This window comes from Colias croceus, chromosome 6, assembly GCF_905220415.1.
Source record: "Colias croceus chromosome 6, ilColCroc2.1".
In the NCBI taxonomy this organism is placed as follows: Eukaryota; Metazoa; Arthropoda; class Insecta; order Lepidoptera; family Pieridae; genus Colias; species Colias croceus.
The window spans coordinates 1353386-1375469 of record NC_059542.1 but is presented as its reverse complement, the minus strand read 5'-3'; the positions used below and the strand labels follow the sequence as shown (position 1 = coordinate 1375469).

The 22084-nt window shown below is 35.0% G+C and overlaps 3 protein-coding genes and 1 long non-coding RNA gene across 4 annotated transcripts; all 4 read right to left on the bottom strand.

Annotated features, from left to right (window-relative positions):
- Nucleotides 1–3182: 3182 nt before the first annotated feature.
- On the bottom strand, nt 3183–3689 carry LOC123692338. Its single transcript, XR_006751516.1, has 2 exons — nt 3624–3689; nt 3183–3250 (listed from the first exon to the last, which is right to left on the bottom strand). It is a non-coding gene; the product is annotated as an uncharacterized LOC123692338 (long non-coding RNA).
- A 1885-nt stretch (nt 3690–5574) lies between these two features.
- Nucleotides 5575–6840, bottom strand: LOC123692330. Its single transcript, XM_045637068.1, has 2 exons — nt 6581–6840; nt 5575–6233 (listed from the first exon to the last, which is right to left on the bottom strand). The coding sequence occupies exons 1-2, from the start codon at nt 6714–6716 to the stop codon at nt 5695–5697; spliced, it is 675 nt and encodes a 224-aa protein (XP_045493024.1). The 5' UTR covers nt 6717–6840; the 3' UTR covers nt 5575–5694.
- A 2615-nt stretch (nt 6841–9455) lies between these two features.
- Nucleotides 9456–17728, bottom strand: LOC123692324 (interferon-related developmental regulator 1). Its single transcript, XM_045637062.1, has 9 exons — nt 17445–17728; nt 16094–16213; nt 13446–13693; nt 13097–13195; nt 12714–12821; nt 11638–11820; nt 10987–11178; nt 10468–10680; nt 9456–9696 (listed from the first exon to the last, which is right to left on the bottom strand). The coding sequence occupies exons 1-9, from the start codon at nt 17473–17475 to the stop codon at nt 9610–9612; spliced, it is 1281 nt and encodes a 426-aa protein (XP_045493018.1). The 5' UTR covers nt 17476–17728; the 3' UTR covers nt 9456–9609.
- Nucleotides 17729–20005: 2277 nt separating this feature from the next.
- LOC123692569 lies at nt 20006–20997 on the bottom strand. The gene has a single exon (XM_045637326.1). The coding sequence runs from the start codon at nt 20913–20915 to the stop codon at nt 20142–20144; it is 774 nt and encodes a 257-aa protein (XP_045493282.1). The 5' UTR covers nt 20916–20997; the 3' UTR covers nt 20006–20141.
- Nucleotides 20998–22084: the final 1087 nt, after the last annotated feature.

Below are 22084 nucleotides of genomic sequence, written 5' to 3'. Positions count from 1 at the left end.
GTATTTATGTCTATTATACTATGACAATATTTAATATTTATCAGAAACTAGAAATTCGTACACGGCTCACCGGTGCCTACAGATTTATGAAATAGAAATCGGTATATTGCCTTACGTCGCATTGGGGAATTATTTTCGTCGATGTATCAATAAAGAATGTTTAATATTTTTGCATTGATGTCTAAATTGCACTAGGCGTAGATAGATGTTGTGTAAATGTGAACTTCACTTAGTCCATGTATTTTCTAAAGATTAAACTTAATATCAATATCAATATATTAAGTACATAGTAAGTTTGTGGAAATTAAAATTTTCATAAAGCTTTTCCTTGCCGATGCGATTAATGGAAAGTTTTTCAGCGTCTGCAAATGCCTTTCTCTTAATTTTGAAAATAACGGAGACCGAGTGAAGTTCTCATAATAAATGTACTTATATTCAGATCCAGTTTAAATGTAACCATAAGTGTAAAGGTATGTAATTAGTGTCTCAAAAAGCGGGTGGAGCTTGAAGTTTTATCGAATATTCGAAATGGTAGAAAGTTTATCAGCATTATATACAACTAAAATTCTTGGAGGAAGAAAGGTGGACAACTTCCCCAGATTTTTTAGAGGCTTCCCCTACAGCTATCAAAAATTCTAGCAAAAAGTCTACACAAGAAAGATTAAAAAAAGACGCAGGCACTCGGGGACTGCTGCGGTAAAGCTATTGCATGCCTTCAAGCCACACCTCCGCCCGTCGGAGTGGGGAGCGTGAGGTTTTTTCGTTACGGAATTTCTGGATTCGGTCCCCGCGCTTAAGGCTCGCGATAGAAGCTATGCAATAGCTTAAAAATCTAAAGGGGCAAATTACGTTAAGCTTCAAGCTGCACGCGTGAGATGCACGAGCTTATTTTGTATGGAGCTAATTAAGGACTATGTCTGTTAAATGTTTTGAGCAACGAATTAAATGACTGCATTCCTTCCATTGCATCTGTTTCGTTAATTCGTCAAAAATAGTTTTTTTTGTGAGCCTTGTAGGAAACTGACAAAAAATTGGATTCTTTCAGGAATTGATATCTTATGGTGAATATAATATCCCTTTGAAATGAATTAGACACAGTATTATATTATATAGAATAAGATCTAATTATATACTGTAACTATTACTCTTGGATTATAATATATTGACAAATTTATTACAATCCAAGAGTAGATTACAAAAGAAGAATAATAAAGCTTTTAAATCTCTTTATATGATCCAGATTATTTTTAAATATGATTATACTTCTTAGTATTTTATCATTCTTATGTCAAGGAATGCAGTCTCAAATAAAAGTATGAGTGTTACTTAAGTGACAAAATGTGTTTGGATAGCTTATGTTGGATATGGTTAAGCGCACGTCGAACGGATATGTATACATTATGTATTATTATCAGAAATAAAGCTAGTCATGTGTTGAATGTTGTCTTTTACTTCTGCCCTTTCAAACCTATTTCCTTGTCCTGCTAGTTCCGTCTTTACTTATCTCTCGAATTATAAAAAATAATAATAAAAATCTTCATTCAAATGTTTGTGTTATAGGAAAATTAATAATAGTTACATAATGCAATTTAGGCCAATTTAAAATTGTTTGTCTTCCATATGCAGTGTAACACATACCTAAGGTAAAGCACCCAATCATCGACACTTTAAGGGGTTCTTACAGCGTTTTTATTAATATTTAGTTTCTTGTTGGTATTTTATGATTCTTTGTTGCTTTGGCAGACAATTTGGCTATCTTTGCATAATATTTTGTATTAAAAACAAGTAGGTAAAGTATTTAAAAATAAAGAGATATTTCAAAATAAAAAAATTTTATTTTCGGTCCAGTCTTCGACTGCAGAAATCCATTTATCGACACCCGGTAATCAACATGTTCCAATGACCGACATCTAGTAATCAACAGTTCTATTAATCGTCATCCAATGATCAACAGTTCATGCAGGTAAAAAGTTAAATAAAAAAATAATTTTAAGAATAAAAACTGTATTTTATTATTAATCAACTTATAGGCCTGAGTTTTTTTAAGTCTCAATCAGTCTTTTATTACTGTTTTAAATTATCGTAAAATAAAAAACAATGGCACTATAATCATTACTTATTCTCTCTATCTCTCTCTATCACTTGCTGTGCGTCCAATTGACCATTCTTTTGGTAACGGAGATGAAATTGCAGATGGATCTCTCTCATAGGCATATGTCGTGGCCATATCGTAGATTTGCTCATTTCATGAAATGGCCAACATAGTTTGATCAGATCGTTAAATCGTCAACGTTTCACGATTTGGTCATCGGCATTTGGCCAGATCGTATAAAATATAGGTTAGGTTAGACTTTAATAAACAACGCACGAGCCGAGCGAGCAAAGCGAGCGTGCCGAGACAGCGGCCGGCGAGTGCCAGAAGCGAATCGCTTTTTAAAAAAGAAACAAAAATGGTCGCATTTCGTGAAATGGCCATCCACGTTTGGCCAGATCGACGATCTGGCCAAATGTGGATGACCAAATCGTGAAACGTTGACGATTTAACGATCTGGCCAAACTAAATTGGCCATTTCATGAAATGAGCCACTACGATATGGCCACGACACATACACTACCATGGTGGGTGCCAATTGTCCAGCTGCATTCCCGGTAATCAACACTGTCAAATTGTCCTTATCGTCTCCAGATGATCGGTAGACATGTTTGTCACCTTTTCTTGCAAGAACTTTCCCGGCTTTAGGGGACAAATAGAAGGCGCTCTCGTCCGTATTAAAAATTCTTTGAGGGTCTTCCGAAGCTTCTTTTAGATCGTTTTATTGTATATATGATTCAACTTCTTTAAACCATTTTTTTATATTTTCTTCCGTTACTGCATCTCGCGCAGTTGTTAAATTTTGTGCTGTTCGCTCAGGCAAAGCAGGATGTCTTTTTAGAAAAAGATTATACCATTTCTTGCCTGGCCTATCGTCAGTAAAAGGCGTTTTTATCTTCTGGTCCATAATAATGCGTTGCACACTGTCAAGCAATTCGTCTCTTGTAATGGGAATGTGTTTTCCCGCCATGTCAATTACTCATTTTTCTAACATAACCCATAGAATACTCGACTGGAGTTTTACCCGAAATTTTGTCATATAGGGTAATCCTGGGCACACCATACTTGTTTGCTGCAGTTGCAATTTTTCGCCTTTTTTGACCGCTTCTATAGCCTGAGCCATTTGTGCAGGCGTGTAATTTTTTTTAGGCGCCATTTCTGTCAAAAAAAAACTTATGTCGATTATTGGATTGTATGGTATACCCAATCATCGACACGGCTGTCGATCATTGGAAACAGTTTGACAATCTAGGTGGAAGATGTTTTTTTATAAAGTGCTTGAAACACTTAGCTAAATTACAAATCAAGCTGCTTATATTATGAAAAATTTATATTTCGACATTTGTCGATAATTAGAAAATGCGATGAAAAAATATCCAATGATCGACAAGCGTGTTTTGGCATCTCAACTTAACCTCTCATTACTAAAAACCTACTAAAAGGTATTGAATTTCATCTCCAATCAAATAAATAATTATCAATCTCGGTAAATCAAACCAAACATAAGTTATGTGCAATATTTGCTACTCACCTCCTTAAGGATTCCGCTAGTAAAACTGGATTTCCGAAAGAGTTGTCCGCCGGCCGATATTTACACCTTCACCATTTTGTACAAAATTGTACAAAATGGCCGAATGTAGGAAATGTCATCCACAATGACAAGTTAGTGACAGTTGTCTATGGCTCAATGCTTTGGTGCGTTCGAAAAACGTATAATAGTGTTATTTTTTTGCGTTTAGTTTTTTAGTGTCGAACAATGGTGCGTTGTCGAGCATTGGGTGCTTTACCTTATTTATCTATTTATGTTATAGACAGATATTCCTGTTTATGTTATTAAAGTAGAAACAAACTTTCTTGCATCTGCAAAAACGTTGGCCATAGTAAGCCAAAAAGAAATTAATGATCTTCATCATGATTTATTTTTTAACTTTTAATAGCGTAAGGCCGTATTCATAAAAAAGCTGGAAACTTATAAGCGATTACCGGCGCTTGTCTGCGCTGGTTCGTTCTACACAAAGGAAGCAGGTTGAAGCAGACCAAGACAAATTTATATGGCAGCGCCCAGCGCTGACCAGCGCGTGTTGAAGCTTGTCGGCGCCGTTCAGGGCCTATCGGCGCGTGTTCGTATATTTTCCTGCGCGGGTTACCAGCGCTGACAAGCGCCAATAAGCGCTTATAAGTTCCCAGCTTTCTTTCTGAATACGCCCTTAGCTACTATTATGAATTCTGTGCTTTTAAGTTTTAACTCAAAACCACTTGGCATTTCTAGTTTCAATTTAAATTATTCGGAACCATTGAGTTAGGGCGTTTGTCCACTACACGGAATTTTACGGTCCGGCATTCCGATTTTTTACGGTCCGGTATGGCACGCCATTAATCTCAATACTAGCTTGTGCACTATACGTAATTTTACTGTCCGACATTTCACTTTTCCCCATTCCGGATGGTTTTTTGTGTCTACCACGGTCCACGTGTCTACGAGTCGAATGCCCACTTGCTTGGATTTTACTCTTTTTACTGCATGTGCCAATTGAAAGCAAGCTCTTGTTTTAGTTTCTTTTAGCTGGCAATGTGATTTGAACAGTCGGTATTGTTATTTTTATATACATTGACCTATAATTATTATCTAAGTAAGTGTTGGTAAGTTAAAGTTCAAGTGGGAATAGCTTTAGCTCCTCGTCACCGATTAAAATTAATAAGTGAAACACGCATTTTAAATCTCTTACGGAACTTTACTTTTTATTATAACGAAGTAATATAATATTTCATATTCTATATTTTTACTCGTTTCTTGTAAAATGCAAAAACAATCATTTATGATGGCATTAAACCGCCAAACTTCCTTGAACTGTACCGCACTGATCCGAGAAAAGACGGACAAGTGCACAAGCCAATTCATCGGTTTTTTCATGCCCCTCCGGACCGTAAAAAATCGGAATGCCGGACAGTAAAATTCCTTGTAGTGCACAAGCGCCCTTACAATGTATAATGTAATGTTCGGAACAGACTTTTCGTTCCTAGCTTTGCAGGAACAAGGGTAAATAAAGGAAATATCACTTTATTTAAAAACGATTTTATTATAACTTAACAATTTTATTATCTACAATAAATTAAATCAAATCCAACACATGGATTATAGTCCTTTTCACCTAAAATCTGTGCCTAAAATGAATCCTGTGACATATCGATTGTTGACACGTGTAGAGATTGCCTTTACTGAAATTGTATCAATTGTTTCCGATAATCGATAATATTTTATATGGAAATGAAATCGATTTGAATAAAGGAACAAAATTAGTTATTTCGGCATTTCGCCAACAATTACCTAACTAAGGAATCTTAGCAAACAGCAGCGACAAAGATGATTATTGATTAAGATGTTTCATTTTGAATCATGTCACAGAAAATAGAAATCATCACAGGAAATCATCATAGGTGAAAAGGACTACTTATAATAATTATTAGGTCTATTGAAATATGAATTGTCAAAATTGAGCAATTTATAATAATTATTTACAAAACCATGTAAAATCTTGCTAGACTTAATTTTCTGTGTTTTCTATATTTTTACCAACTGTAGAATATTGACTTGGTAATCATGACTACGTAGAATTTAACCTTCCTTTCTCAGCTTCATAAATAAGTTTATGTAATTTAAATTTGATATCTGCTTGATCAGATACAGGGAGTTTTTTTAGTTGCATACTCATGGATAAAAAGAAATAATCATTTTCATCCATTTCATGCTTTCTCTTTCTATTTATTTCATGAAAACTATTTAGTACTCTTCCTGAGCTTCTCTCAATAAGTTCATCACTTTCATTCTGTCTGGTGGGAGTTGGGGACTCGTAGACATTACACTCAATGGGATCAGTTAAATGACTAGAAGTTCTTGATAAAGGCCTTTCATCATCTGCACAACGTTCCTCTTTCATTGAATCAAAATCAAACAATATTACATTATTATCTACATCCAATGAATTCTCACTCTTTCTTGAAATCGTAAATGGTAATAAAAATTTCATTGTCTGCTCATACCTCCAAGGTGTGGACTGTGCCAAGCTTGACTTTTTTCTTCGTCTTTTTATTGCGTTTGTATAACAATTTCTAAGTTTACTCCATTTTATTTTCATTTCTTCAACTGAAAGAATAATTTTGGTATTGTATTAAGTATTAAGATAAAATGTGATTATTTAGAATTTCATAACATTCAATGCAATGCAAGCGAGAAGCTCTATATATATTTATGATCACATCTGCTTTTATAATATGTTCAGGAACACCTCTCAATTCTCATTGTGAATTTTTTAAATGTTAACTGGAATGTTGTGCAAACTCACCCTTAGTTTCTATGGTGATGGAGAAATTAGAAATAACTAATGCTAACATTTTGAAATCAATACCTACAGGCTACATGTACCTATTGTTTTGTATCATAATATTATATTGTATACTTTCCTACTTTAATTTATTATCACAAAATCGTACCTGGCATATCTAACTGTTTTGATATTTCTTCCCATGCATTATTTCTCAGGCTTTGGTCTCTATACGAAGGCAGTGTCGAGTTGTACAGAACAGGATGTTGTTTAATTTGATTTATTAACATTTCTTCATCAAACATATTTATGATTGTGTTACTTTATCGTGATAAATGAAAATTTAATCGTGATTTAAACTGTAACAGACCCAAACCAAAACAAATGGATAAACATAACACGCTACGTGACGCCACAGAGCAACGTGACGCTACGCCATCATACGTGATTTGACGTAATTCACAAGACTGATTGACTGACATGAGTCACATCACATGACATCAGAAATGAAATTGAAGTCGAATTTGACAGATGCCAGGTAAAATATAGTGCAAAATTAGATACCTAAATCATTTTATTGATAACGGTAACATATCGCGTTTACTATTTTGTGCAAAAAAGTCTGCACAAATCTCATCGTGTATAACAAGAAAAGATCGCGTCACAGTGCATCACCGGTCGGACCTTAACTCAGTAGCCAAATGACTCAGCCTCGTCTGTTTTTTTTATCAAAATCTGTTCACCTAGTTGAAAGTTCTGACTTCTGAGCAATGGCAACAATATCATCGACCTTGAAACTTAACTAACGGCAAAGACTATTGAGTATCCTATAATAATATTATGCGAATGTATGATATTTTGGGAGAATAAAGGGTTAAAAAATAAAAGACAAAACATTCTCTTGACAAATATTATTTCAACACCTATATAGCGTTATGTACAGCGCCGGCCGATCACAACACAAATTAAAATAATATTTACAGAGTTTTTTGATTATATTGCACTGTAAATAGCAGTTACCGTAAGTACAGCACACTTTGAAACAAAACATGATTGTGTAAAAATAGAACCAACATTGCTAGCGATTCTATGAGCTGTTTATAAAATATTACAAAGTATTCCCACCATTTTTAACATTCCCTAGATTAGGCCCCTTGAAAAAAAGTTATCTAACACTAAAACAACTCAATCTAAGCTAAAAATAACAAATATTAAAATAGCAACACATAACGGCAGTATTTATATATTTTAATACAGTGCAATTAACTAATTATTACAAATTATGCTAACGTAAATATAATGACCATGGTCATTGTGTATAATTGAATTAATGAGTCGATATAATATATATTTTACGTACGTCATCCTAAGGAAGAATATTATAGATTAATGTAATTTTATACGCAGTAATATAATTTTATCTTATATATAAAAATGAATCGCAAAATGTGTTGGTAAGCGCATAACTCGAGAACGGCTGAACCGATTTCGATAAATCTTTTTTTATTATATTCCTTGAAGTACGAGGATGGATATTATGTAGAGAAAACGTAAACATGTACCACGGGCGAAGCCGGGGCGGACCGCTAGTTAAAAATAAATTAATTAAAACAATTCGATTCAAGAGAATCGTAAATAGTATTCAAGAAAATTGTTTAGGAAAAACTTAGAACAAATGTTTTTTTATCAGTTTTATTGAGAATTATTGAAATACTATTCCCTAGGACAACAGATATGTAGTCAATAAAGGCGGTTCCACGAGACAAAAGGGAATTTCTTTGGTAATTAATGTCACTAGCTCACTAAGTGACTACAGCCAAAGGGAATTTCGATGAGAACCAATTATATTTACATATCTCATAAAACTAACAACTTAGTCTATACTAAAAAGGGGAAATCGTTAATTATGAAATATATTGTCAGAAAAACTAAAACCAAACAATTTGTTTTCGTTTTCCATATTGTTTTTTTAATATTACTCAATACTCGAATATCTAATTTAATTAAAATATAAGAAACATTTCCATTTGAACTTTTTGGGGTATTTCATTGTTTGTCTCATCTCAGAAGCACATAAGAAAAATCACAAAACAACATTAATAAAATAAGTTTTTTACACTATTATTAAGCTTTTCAAATGTGATAAATAACAAAATCACTAGGTGATAAATATGTTTACTAAATCAAAGTTCTTAATAATGTGATAGTATCGCCACTACTATTCAACCTAAGTACAAATTGATCAATATAAAACAATGAATCCAAATCCATTATTATTATTTGAATTTTATTTTGACACAATTAAGGGCCGATTTTTCAATGCCCAGATAAACAGTCTAATAACTACCCCTCGAATAGATTTATTCAATTGCTTATCTAACTCATAACGGCTCGCCTATTTTTCAATCGTGATTTATTTGATGAATAACTATCTGACCAAATATTTCCATATTGGCAGCTCTGCTCTTGGAGTGGCGAAACAAACATATTAAATTAGTCAGGTTAGAGCGGGATAGAGTCAACTTGCAATATGTCAACAACCGTCATTATGACTCACGTCAGGAGTGCATTTTAAGTTTATCTTGTGTTCTATGATTGTTGATTATTGTTTTGATTTGAGTAAAGAGTTTTGATTAAATTTGTGTTAAAATTTATATATTTTACGATGGAAACGACATAAAGGCAGCGTCCGGCAAATTTTCAATGGCATGATCATCAGTAGGTACTATCAAAAACATCAATTTCAATATGATTTTAATTGATAATTATTTTATAGAAAGAGGCTTTATTGTAAAAATTCTACGCTCTATGTTATTACATTCGAAAATATCCCAAATTTGACGCGTCAGTTGTCAACTCAAACGTCTAATCGTCGAATAGCACGCTATCTGGCCGTTGGAGCAGCAGATAGATTTATTCCTCAAATAACGTAGTTATTCGATAGATAAGTCCTATTCGTCTATTGAAAAATTGAATATTTTGTTAACTGAAGAATAAAGTCTATCTAGCTGTTTATCTGGGCATTGAAAAATCGGCCCTAAAACTGAAATAAGTTAAAATTAAACATCAACAATACAGTTTGTACATTCGATAAAAATATGACCACATAAATTTTATTCCACATACAAAAATAAATAGTACTAATAAGACAGAACTGTGATTATTAAAGTGACGAGTAAATATAAATAATTAGTGTTTTCATATAGCGAGGGCCGCTGATCGCTTGTCTCTGTTCTTGTTCCGCGCTACGGTTCTAGCCTTGCATGCCGCGTTATTTTGCAGGTGCTGAAACACGAAATTAATTTTTAGTTATGTTTCTGTATATTTCAAGTAACATGTTCAAAGTATATTATATGCTCATTATGATGTGGTAAAATGCAGATAAAAAATACACAATACGTAGCGCCAGAAGTCACAAGCGCACATGTGTAACCAGTCCAGCTTACTAGCGCGTTGTGTTTTCGGCATCTCTAGTAGCAAGTCGGCCACGTATGTGTATGAATTCCACAGGCAATATACAGGCACAGAACCTGCCGCTAATCACACGCACTTACCTGCTGTACTGTAGCTTATTAGCGCAAGTGACCTCAGCAAGTCCAGCAGTGGGTTAGGTAGACGGGGATTAGAATTCCACACGTACACAGCTGGCCTGTAGTCACTATATCCATACACATACACTTACTGCAGCTGGTCGCGCTGGTTGTAACAACACCACTCGCACACTTGCGCAGAGCTTGTTGACGCCGCAGCAGGCAGTTGTATAAACTCCACACACACGCTAACTGCACGTATACACGCACGTACGAACACACGCACGCACGCACACACATAAACGCATGCACTCAACCGCTTTAGCTGGTCATAGAGCCTGCTGACGTTAGCTGCATACACGCACGCACACATTCACTTGCATCAGCTAATCGCGCAGGGAGTTGTACTAGCTCCATACGCACACAGACGCAGAAGCTGATTACGCTTGCACGCACACACGCACACATTCACCCGCAGCAGCTAGTTGTGAGAACTGCACACGCACACAGGGGCGCACGCACTCACCCGCTGCAGCTTGTTGGCGCGCGCGGGCGGCAGGTCGGGCAGCGGGTCGGGCAGGCGCAGCGCGGCCCGCAGCGCGGCGCAGTGCGGCGCGAGCGGCTGCAGGCCGGCGCCCAGCGCGCCCGCCAGCGCGCTGTACGCGCCGCGCGCCGCCCAGCTGTCGCACGTCACGCACTCGCTGCCGATGCGCACGCGCAGCTCCGGCACAGAGCCCTCCTGACAAACAACACGACGCATAGTTAAAAACAGAGTACACGCGACAAAACTATGCATTCAATTGGTCCTTCGAGCCGGATCGAATACAAAATCAACAAGATTAACAACAGAGTGCACGCGACAAAACGATGCATTCAATTGATCCTTCGAGCCGGATCGAATACAAAATTAACAAGATTAACAACAGAGTGCACGCGACAAAACGATGCATTCAACTGGTCCTTCGAGCCGGATCGAATACAAAATTAGCAAGATAACTGAAATTTATAATAAATACTTCATATCAAATCATTTTCAACCGCTCACCTCGAAGTACTTGAGTATGTCGCGGAAGGTGGCGCGCTGCAGCTTGCGGTCCCGCTTGGCGCGGAACTTGTGCGAGTCGCAGGCCAGCTCGTGCAGGCGCGGCGCCAGCTCCCCCCCCGCACTCCACTCCTCGCCGTCGTCCGTCGCGCGCTCGTGGGCCACCGCCAGCGCACCGCCCGCTGCCATGCGCACCTGGATACAATTAACACAATTTTTTACAGAATATTATATTATGTTATAGCTTACCGCCCGCGGCTTCGCCCGCTTTGTCTAAAACCTAATAAATTATATACTAAAACCTTCCTCTTGAATCACTCTATCTATTAAAAAAACCGCATCAAAATCCGTTGCGTAGTTTTAAAGATTTAAGCATACAAAGGGACATAGAGAAATAGGGACAGAGAAAGCGACTTTGTTTTATACTATGTAGTGAAGATTATGTGGTGGATTTAGTATAAAAATGAATTTACTTTATTTGCACTAAAGTAGAGCACATTTATTTTACGGTAGGATTATGATTATGTAAAAAAAAAATCATAAAACGGACAATACAGAATCAAGAATAGAGTTGATGAATACAAAAATTCAATTAAAGTAAAACGCCAAACATAACCTACATAAGTTAGTTTTAAAATAATGAACGCTACCCACCTCCAGGCTACAAGCGGACAGCAAATCTGCGAGCTTATCAAACGACGGCGCGTGGTCCTTCAGCAGCGAGCGGGCGTGGTCCGGTGAGATCAGAGCGAATAACAACGCCCACCCGTCCAAGGCAGCTGCGTGCCAACCGCCCTCTTCTATCACTGCACCTGACACTTTGACGCTGCCGTCACCCTGGGAAAGCGAAAAATTATAAGAAATTGTTAGAATTAGAAATTGTTTTTATTTTTTTCGGTTTTATGCAAATTTTCAAACATATTAGCCATTAGGGTTGTTAAAATTTTAGTTAGAAATAGAAAAAGTTTTTATTATTTTCGATTTTGTTTAGACACATTACACAATTTGATTTATAGGCAGCAGAATAATGCAGGTTTATTTTTAATCGTTAATCAAGAAACGAGTTCGTGTTTTTTATTATGAAATTGAGAAATAAAATTAATAAAACATTGTAATTATAATATTTTTTTCATTCCACTGAATTCCATTCATGTTAAGAGACGCAAAAAGTATTTAATTCCTAAAAAGTATATTTAAACAGGCGACAAAAAGACTGTCCACATACAACAATAGTTTTAAGAATATTACTTAATATCACACTAAACTGTGAAACACACGGAAAACAATTTTACAACGAAAAAAATCGAGCCATTACACAAAGCAATATCGAAATGTTAATGAACCTCTAACCTTGAATTGTCTCGATCGTCAAATTTATATGCGGAAAAATTTCAAGTTTTTATGTAAGCTAATTTGATATACAGCGATAAACTGTGTAATTTTCTGATACCATATTTAATGTGTTTTGAATCAAGCCTTGTTTGCGTCGCATTACGTAACAAATTGATTATTTATATTTGTTACAGTTTAGTTTTGACTGTTAAGAATTGACCAAAAATAACTTGATTAGAAAATATACAGAATTTCCACAGATAATTATGCAATATACTTGTGGATCAGAAAATCAGCATATGACAAAAATTGTAACATACACAAATTATTAAACTACTTTACGTTATTTTAAACAATTCAAATACAAATTAATAATTAGAGAAATGCACTGTACATACCTTAAGATAACTGCCACTGAAGATGGTCTCATAGACACGCATAACTTCCAATATCTCAGCAAGGTCATCCTCCATTAAATAGCAGAGAATGGCAAGAGATGAACAGCACTGAAAAGTTATAAAACCGTTTCATAATTTATTTGCTTATTATTATAAAAAACAAGGGTAGGGAAAAAAATTTTCTGCATTAATTACATTAAATTTAAAAATTTTTAGATCACGGAAGACGCGGGTTCGAATCCCCCCCTCGTAATCACTTTTTATCTATTCTATTAAAATAACTATTTATAAAGCATTTGAATGCTATAAAGCTCAATTCTGTCTACAAATTGTAAAAATCTGTTAAAAATAAAAAGAGTTTTCATGAAAAGGTAAATACATACTTCGGTGCGTGTATCAAGCGATGCGCTTTTGTCTGTGGCCGCTGCGATAAGCGCGGGGCGGACTTCACTCATGAATTCTTCTACTCCTTCATCACCAATCTGTAAGAAATAAAAGGTAGGTAGCATTATAAAACACACAGAAATTATAGGTGAAGAAAATAAAAGAGATTACAGAATAGCAATTTGTATAGTGATTTATTAGATCATAAATACTCAATATTAAGTTTTGTTTAAAATATGACATAAAAAAATCACAATGTGGACATGGATCAATCGCAGGTGAAGCCACGTGATTGTACTAGTTTTTAGTTATTACATTTCAACTAGAAGCATATCTAGCAACACGTACTTGTAAAGCCAGAACTGGCGCAACAGCTGCAGCTGCCTTCTTTTCTCCATCTTTGCCGCGCCGCAGCGCTTTAGTAACATGGTCGGCTAACGTCTCCCGCTGTCCGCTCAGCAGAGCAGCCAAGTAGCGCCGCTGTAAAGCGTTCCGCAGCGCTACGAGCGCTGAAGCGCGGGCCGCGTTCGATCTAGCGCTCAGCGCATCGATTATTTCTAGAACTTTCTCTTCGAATTTCTCTTGCAATTCGTTCTCTGAAAAATTAGATACAAAATTAATTGATGAAAATGTGTAGTTAACTTTTCAAGTGGGCATGCGAGGTAGTTGCATTTATCGAAAATTATGTGACTGATTGTATTATTTTTCTGTGTTAGGAGCATATCCAAATACCTACTCCTACTTAAATTTGATTAAAAATTTTTACTCTTGCTAATTATTGTTGTTTTAAATAATATATTAAAATTAATCATATAATGTTTTAATGAGGGTGATATTTATTGTAATTAGGATTATCTATATAAATTAATGTAATTAGCTCATCACACTTCAGTTTCTTGACTTATCCAGGCAGTCTATTTAGATATAAATTTATAAAGGATAGAAAAAATTCGATCACGAGGCGGGACTTGAACCCGCATCCTTCGCGCCATTCCGGGGCGGATGCCTAACCAACTCAGCCACTCGTGACCCGCCTGAGCAATCGAATTTATTCTATCCTTTCAGTTTTATGTGTCTTAAGGGACACACCGCGCGCCATCTATTGAGATGATTTAACAACCATTTCAACCAATATGAAGCACTTTTCAGTGAATACAATATTGTAACGATGGAACACGACCTTTTCTTGAATTTATATTTTTTGGTTTTTATGGCATTCAAATGCTTTATAAATATAAATTTATAAAGGATAGAAAAAATTCGATCACGAGGCGGGACTTGAACCCGCATCCTTCGCGCCATTCCGGGGCGGATGCCTAACCAACTCAGCCACTCGTGACCCGCCTGAGCAATCGAATTTATTCTATCCTTTCAGTTTTATGTGTCTTAAGGGACACACCGCGCGCCATCTATTGAGATGATTTAACAACCATTTCAACCAATATGAAGCACTTTTCAGTGAATACAATATTGTAACGATGGAACACGACCTTTTCTTGAATTTATATTTTTTGGTTTTTATGGCATTCAAATGAAAATATTTTAAAACTAGATTTCCGCCCGCGGCTTCGCCCGCGTTTGCAAAGGAAAACCCGCATAGTTCCCGTTCCCGTGGGATTTCCGGGATAAAAACTATCCTATGTGTTAATCCAAGTTACCCTCTATATGCTGAATTTCATTGTAATCGGTTCAGTAGTTTTTACGTGAAAGAGTAAGAAACATCCATACATCCATACTTACAAACTTTCGCCTTTATATTATTAGATTGGCACCTACTGTAACATTTATTGTATATGTTATTGTATCTCCAGTACTTATAAAAATATTAAATAATAATGATTAGCCATATCATGTGATGTAAAGAAACTGTCACTGTTTGATAATGAAATACATTTTTATCAGTAATTAAGTTTGATAAGATGTGTCTGGTAAATAATTTTTAATATATAGCATATCACTATTTTATATTTATCTATTAATGTAAGTGTTTAATGTTTAGGGTCAAGATCATTTTTTGCACAATAATACTGCAGTCTGCAATACATTGTATACAAAATAATCAAAGATTAAACAATGAGTAAATACGGTCAAATATTAATATTGCAAAATATTATGTAAAAAAGGTGGTTTGATTTATATTTTAAAGTACATATTATAGAACCCATACAGGCAAAGCTGTGCGCACAAGTTAGTACAATAAGTATAAATGAACTATGACTCAAAAATTATATCAGGCCTGTTAACCATTCATAGATCATCAAATGTATTCATGGAAGGAACAAATTCAATTACTTTTTATTACGTAACATTTATTACAATAATAGCTTGACGAAAGTTTTGAAGCGCTGTATACATCTTTGCACAATAATTGTGAAATAATTATCTTATTCATTTAGGTATATTCCAAGACTACTTAAAAACTGCATTGAAAATAATATAATGCAGGTTTTTCAGTTTGTAATACAGTTTGTTTTAAATATGCTTAATATTTAAAACAAACTGTATTTATTATATTTTAAACAAAGCAAAAAAGACCAACAGTATAATAATATTACACTTTGCATTTGTATAAAATAATGAAAATGTTTATTTTGTCTACCAGTTAAAGCATACATTATTCAAATTTTGTTAACTTTTTACTAGAATTACAAATGCAAACATAAATACTTACGCAACATTTTCATTTAAGGTATTGTTAATTAATGATGAATCATTTACAAACACAATATTTCACCACAACAAAGCTTAAATTATTAAAAACTAGCGGTCCACCCCGGTTTCGCCCGTGGTACATATTTCGCAATAAAAGGTAGCCTATGTTCTTTCTCAGGGTCTAAAGATTGTCTGTGCCAAATTTCATCAAAATCGGTCCAGTAGTTTATGAGCCTATTCATTACAATCAAACAAACAAACAAAGTTTTCCTCTTTATAATATTAGTGTAGATAACATTTATACCTATTGTATTTCATATAATCAATATTTTTAATGAATTTACCTGCTTCATCGTGATTGCTTCTGAGATCAGACTGTCCTGACGTTTCTGAACAGTTGTCATTTGTCATGTCAATTCCTGCATCTTCATCTGAAGAGTATGGAAGCTCGGTTCTCCTGTGCTCTGAAAAATTATAATATCTTATAATAAGATGATCAACTCTTCTATGTAGAAACTGCATTCCGAACAGGTGGTAATTATTACATATTGAATTATGTATTCTTATGATTCAATAGTGCTTCTATATATTACTAGTTTTTCGCCCACGGCTACAACCGCGTTTTCAAAGAAAAACCCGCATAGTTCTCGTTGTGGAAGGATTTTTGGGATAAATCCTATCCTATGTGTTAATCCAAGTTAACCTCTATATTTGTGCTAAATTTCTTTGTAATTGTTTTAGAAGTATTTGCGTAAAAGAGTAATACACACCCATCCTCACAAACTCGCATTTATAATATTAGTAGGGTTAGTAGTTGAATAAAAGACTTACTATTAAATTATATTTGTTAAACAAAAGAGAAAATTAATAGAATATTGTTTGTTGTGGAGTTTAACATTATATTCATTAAATTTTGTTTCCCTTTATTGGGATGGACATACATACAATTCCTTATCTTTGTTTACTAGATAACTTATTTAATTTTCATGTCTTATATCTCAGCATACAAACTAGTAGAACGAAACAGAAATGCTGTGTGTAGAAGCTACCTTGAGATGGTGGTTTGAATAAAATTTGTTTTATAAATAGTATGAATATTCTCTATATATTATATAATACACATATATGTATATAAGCAAAATCTATGTGAAAGCGCAATAGATAAATCATAAGAAATGAAATACTACACAGACATAGTATATATAATAGTTCCATATGTGTTTGGTATTGTTTTTTTCACATTCTCTACAAGGCTGTTAGGTAAGGATTTACAACACATATAAAATTCAAAGTCATGTTTGTACACAACAAATTATATAACAATGCTACATAACAATCTTCTTAGCAACAAGGTCGTTTGATAGTAAAAAACGCTAAGGAATATAAATAACTCCCAATATGTCAAGCTGGTAAGGTTACTTGCATGCTTATGTTATGAAATAGTGATTGTAGTATTACAAGGTACTTGTGAAATACGGAAATGACCCTATTCTATTGACTGTTTGGTTCCATATGTGTTGCTTAGACATTTTTATTGCACTTCTTTTTGTAATAAATACGTGGACAGTAATTTACGCGAACGAGTATCTCGACCACAAGGTCGCCGCGTGATCTCATTCTTTGCAAATTCCAGCACGCTCCACAATCTTAACTTCATAGAAAGCTCCTGACTAACGTTTCTTAATAAAAACTCACCGAATTTCCCCTTTTTCTTTCCTTTAGGCATGGTGATTGTTGTTTCTAGAACTATCACTACTAACAATAAAAATAAAAATATTCACTATTTATTTTACTAATATTCACACTTAATCAAGACGGAGAAAAGTTTAATATATCAGTTCTTATAAAACAATTTGGAAACCGAATAGAACATAAAACTAAAATTTCAGAAAAGCTTTTTAACATGTTTAACCGTGTAACATGCACACACAACTCCGCTGATTTGCGCAATGCGCTCTGTCAGCTTGTTCCTGACGTCAAAAAGGAGCTTTGTTGCCATAAGTAACGTAGGTATCATTACGAAATTTAGTTGCCAGTTCACAATCTGTGATACCCACAGCGGTTTATTGCTCTGAGCCCACAGCATAATATAAGCTTCTTGCCCACAGCCATACCTCATTGTGAAAGTCGCGATCATTGGAAAATGAGCTTATGAGTCATATAATTTTATATTTTATAAAATATATTGTGACATATTATGATAGATATGGCACAATATTATTTAATAATAATGAAATTTTCTAGAACAATATATGCAAATGTGTATGCACACGATCTAAGAAAAACATGTGCTAACAGAAAATACGTTTCCATAGAAGTTTTTTTCCGGAAATTGAAATTATTTAAAAAAAAGTGGGCAATGTTCATTGAGATAATAGTACTACGTATGGAGGAGACACCACGAACAAAATCTGTGCGCCATTTTTTTGCTCTAAGTTTTAAAAATTATTATCTAGTTAGGTACTTACTGATGAAAGTTATTCCTTTGCACTTTTCCGTATTATTTGTATTATTTGTGCAATATCGTAACACACACAAAGGCTTATTTGATGCGTTTCACTTTAAAACAAATAAAAAATGAGCGTGCAGTTACGCCATATTATGGCGTATGTTGAGCCGTGAGCGGAACATAAGTGATGTAGGCGGTGTCGTCTCCATATGTATATCTCAATGGCAATGTTGGCATATTTCACGGTAATGTAATACAATAATAATATAAGTACTATAAGAGGTGTTAAGTATAAATGAGGCTCAAGCGATGAAGTTACGATTGCAATTAATTACAACACTACCTACATATATAAAACAAAGTCGCTTTTTCTGTCCCTATGGGAAATAGGTCCCTTTGTATAATCTTTAAAACTACGCAACGGATTTTGATGCGGTTTTTTTAATAGATAGAGTAATTCAAGAGGAAGGTTTTAGATATAATTTATTAGGTTTTAGACAAAGCGGGCGAAGCCGCGGGCGGTAAGCTAGTATATTATAAGTTAAGAAATAATATTAATTTATATATATATACGATTAATTTATAAGCAAGATGTTATATTATGAAAAAAGATAGATAAAAGATATATGCTGAATATTTAGTAGAATAACATAATATTAAGTATGTAAATAGGGAAAAATTATAATCACACTAAGCAACACACTCAACGATCTGTCATCAAATGACGTTTTACAAGATGACGCATTACTTCCGAATTTCGCCGTGTGCCGAAATATTCTGGTACAATATGGGTACAATATTGGTACAATACTGTGGTACAATACGATTCAAACTTAATGGCGGCTCGGAACATCATATTATTATGGTCCGATGCGCAATACGCAAGTTTGGGTATCATGGGTATCAGCGGGATTGTCAACTAGACTGTACTGCGCGCACACTGCATTCGCAGCTAACTTCCGAACCGCCATTATGTTTGAATCGAACTGTACTACTCTTGTACTACAGACTGAAAGACTATTATAATATTACTAGCTTCCGATTTGAAAAATTCTTTCGGTGTTAGATAGCCCATTTATCGAGGAAAGCTATTCATCATCACGCTAAGACCATCAGGAGCGGAGCAATGCGGGTGAAACCGCGGGGGACAGCTAGTATAATATATAGAAAATATCCTACCAACCCAAATTCATTGAAATCTGTTCAGCCGTTCCTGAGTAATTATTAATAGGTAGGTAGGTGAATTTGGTATTTTGTACTGAAATAAATGCATTCATTTCTGGTATGTGATTTTAAGATGTGTCTTTTATCTACAGGGTGGAATTTATAGAAAATGCCACTTGGACACTAAAAAATAGAAAATTAAAACTGCACTCAAAGATTTAGGAAAGTTATCTTACCACGCCCGGCTCGACAAACGAACCGATTTAAATCGGCTACTATTATACTGTATTTTTATTACAGCGGTCGTTTCGGTTAATTGAAAGGTTAAAATCTCTAAAATAGTTTCATACATCAAATGAAAGAAAAAATATGAATTGTGAACGTAGGTATGAATTTATCTTAAGTCGTTACATAAAAAACTGTGGCCCCGCGGTTTCACCCGTATTGCTTCTCTCCTATTGTTTTTCGACTGATGATATAGCATAGGTATCCTCGAAGTTGGCTAATTAACACTGAAATAATTTTTCAAATCGGAACTGTATAGTTTCTGAGATTAGTGGATTAAAACAAACAAACAAACTCTTTAGCTTTATAGTTCTTAACTTAAAAATTATAGGAATTGTTTTGAAATAAATATAACACATAAAATAAATATTTTTAATTATATATCAATTATTCACATCTCGATTTAAGCGCTATCATAAAACAATATGAAAATATAAAGATAAAGGAACACAACTTTGGTTATACGTTTCTTGAAAATCTACAACTAATCACAACTAGAATAACTTGAGGAGCATTGTATAAAATATGCAAATAACACTTAAATGCAATGTTGAACCAGAGTTGTCGGTGTCCCTTTGTTCTGCAGGTTTCTCCTCATTCCTCATTTCTTTCCATTTAGCTTTCTGTTGTTTGGAACCAGTTAACTTCCCATACCTATATTCTGCACATTGGAGAGTTACAGTTGGAGGTATGCCAGGGAAGATTAAACGGGAACTTTTCCTTTTAAATGCTGCTGATCCTCTCATAGTTTCTTCTTCGTGTCCATTTACGTACCAACGAATTTCAGACTCAGGAGCGCCGCGGCAATACGCCTGCATGTCATCACCTTCACCGAACTCTTCACTTAACCCTTCGATTGTCGGTTGCCTATGTTTATGTCCGTGCACTTCCATGTATGAGGTGCGCGACTCAAACTTATACTCAGGTACATCTCTTTCAATATCACACCTGTACAGACCTGTAGCTTCTTCAGTCAACGCTCCAAGTTTTAGCTTACAAGCTGTCGGTCCACATTCCACTAGCTCTATTCTGCCAACTCCTAGAATGGGGAACGATCTCGTACTAGGGGTGGAACCTGGTTTGTAACGGAAGAATTCGATGGGTCCTTTAAACCAGCTGAGGAGGGTGAAGTTGGCGTCGTAGCGGCACTCTATTTCTACTTCATCCTGTCCTGGTGGAACAACTTGAGGTATGATCAGGTCGGTAATATTAAATGGTCGAGCTTCGATAACCACACTAGCCAATAAGACTAATGCGAACGTTAGCATGGTGCCGGGACGCGCGCGCGCACGACACTGCTCCCTCTGACTCTGACGCGGTCTTAATTAAACAGTTTATTAAACTCCAACACTTAACCGTTGAACTGATCACAGTGAATGCGACGAATTTTTTGTCAGTACTAATTGATAGACAAATGTATAATTGCTTATTGCCAGGGGTAGCTATTAATTTGGGGGTTCCCTTTGAATTAGTTACGCTGTAGGCACATAGTTGTACTTAGATAGCAGAGTTATGTAAGTTTTATTATTTTTAAATGATTGCATGAAAATTACTTCGCAGCAATATCGAAACAGATGTTTGTTAACCAGTTCATGGTGCAATTTATTTTTTCCGCGAATAATAACGTTAACCACGCTTCACATATTGTTGTCAATAAAACCATGGGATGTTTTTTACTGCGCTTACGCAGCGAAAGGGTTTAAGGTGGCGGCTTATTGTCCAAATTACATAAAATGTGTCATCCATTTCGCGAGATTAGTACATCTTATGAAGACATTCAGATTTGGTGAGTATATAATTATGGGAGTAGTAAATGCGGGTTATATGTATGAAGGTTAGTACAACGTCTGTTTCTTGAACTGTCGGAAGCATAAATCATCTTAAGTAAAAGTGCCGAAACCCCTCTGTGTAGAGCAATTGCGAACAATCATTGTGTTTTAGGGTTCTTTATGTAAACGGTAGAAAGCACCCTGTTGGGCACTTTTTATATATTTAATAGCCAGCAGATAATGTTTTTTTTTAATAATGCCTGAAGTATGATGTTTTTTTAGTGGTTTTATTGATATAAATGAAACCCTGAAAAGGTGCAGCGAAACCATCATGGCTCTGTTTAAAGTGTTCATTCAGATGAATTTTTTTATTTTTCCAATTTATTGTCAACTATACTACTAAGACATAAATGTTAATAAAATAAGTAATATTTAAATAGAACGTCATTAAAATAGGCTTAGTAATTTTGGAGTGTGATTTGTCAGTGCCGTTGATGTTTTGTCGTGTTACAAAATGTCACTGCAAAAAGTTGAATGAGACAGGTATCCCAGAAGAGATGTTAAGAAAGTATGATTATTGGCTGCTAGTTGAATTTTTTTTACCAATCTAAGTTACGAATAGTTCTATTTGCTATTCGCATTTATAGTGTTTTACCGCACCTTACCGT

Coding starts and splice junctions, on each gene's coding strand:
- LOC123692330 (XM_045637068.1), bottom strand. CDS start 6,716: ATGTTTGATGAAGAAATGTTAATAAATCAAATTAAACAACATCCTGTT. Junction 6,234..6,580: donor AAAACAGTTAGATATGCCAG/GTACGATTTTGT, acceptor TTATTCTTTCAG/TTGAAGAAATGAAAATAAAA.
- LOC123692324 (XM_045637062.1), bottom strand. CDS start 17,475: ATGCCTAAAGGAAAGAAAAAGGGGAAATTCG. Junction 11,821..12,713: donor TCAGTGGCAGTTATCTTAAG/GTATGTACAGTG, acceptor TCGCTTTCCCAG/GGTGACGGCAGCGTCAAAGT. Junction 9,697..10,467: donor GCGCCAACAAGCTGCAGCGG/GTGAGTGCGTGC, acceptor TTCGTGTTTCAG/CACCTGCAAAATAACGCGGC.
- LOC123692569 (XM_045637326.1), bottom strand. CDS start 20,915: ATGCTAACGTTCGCATTAGTCTTATTGGCTAGTGTGGTTATCGAAGCT.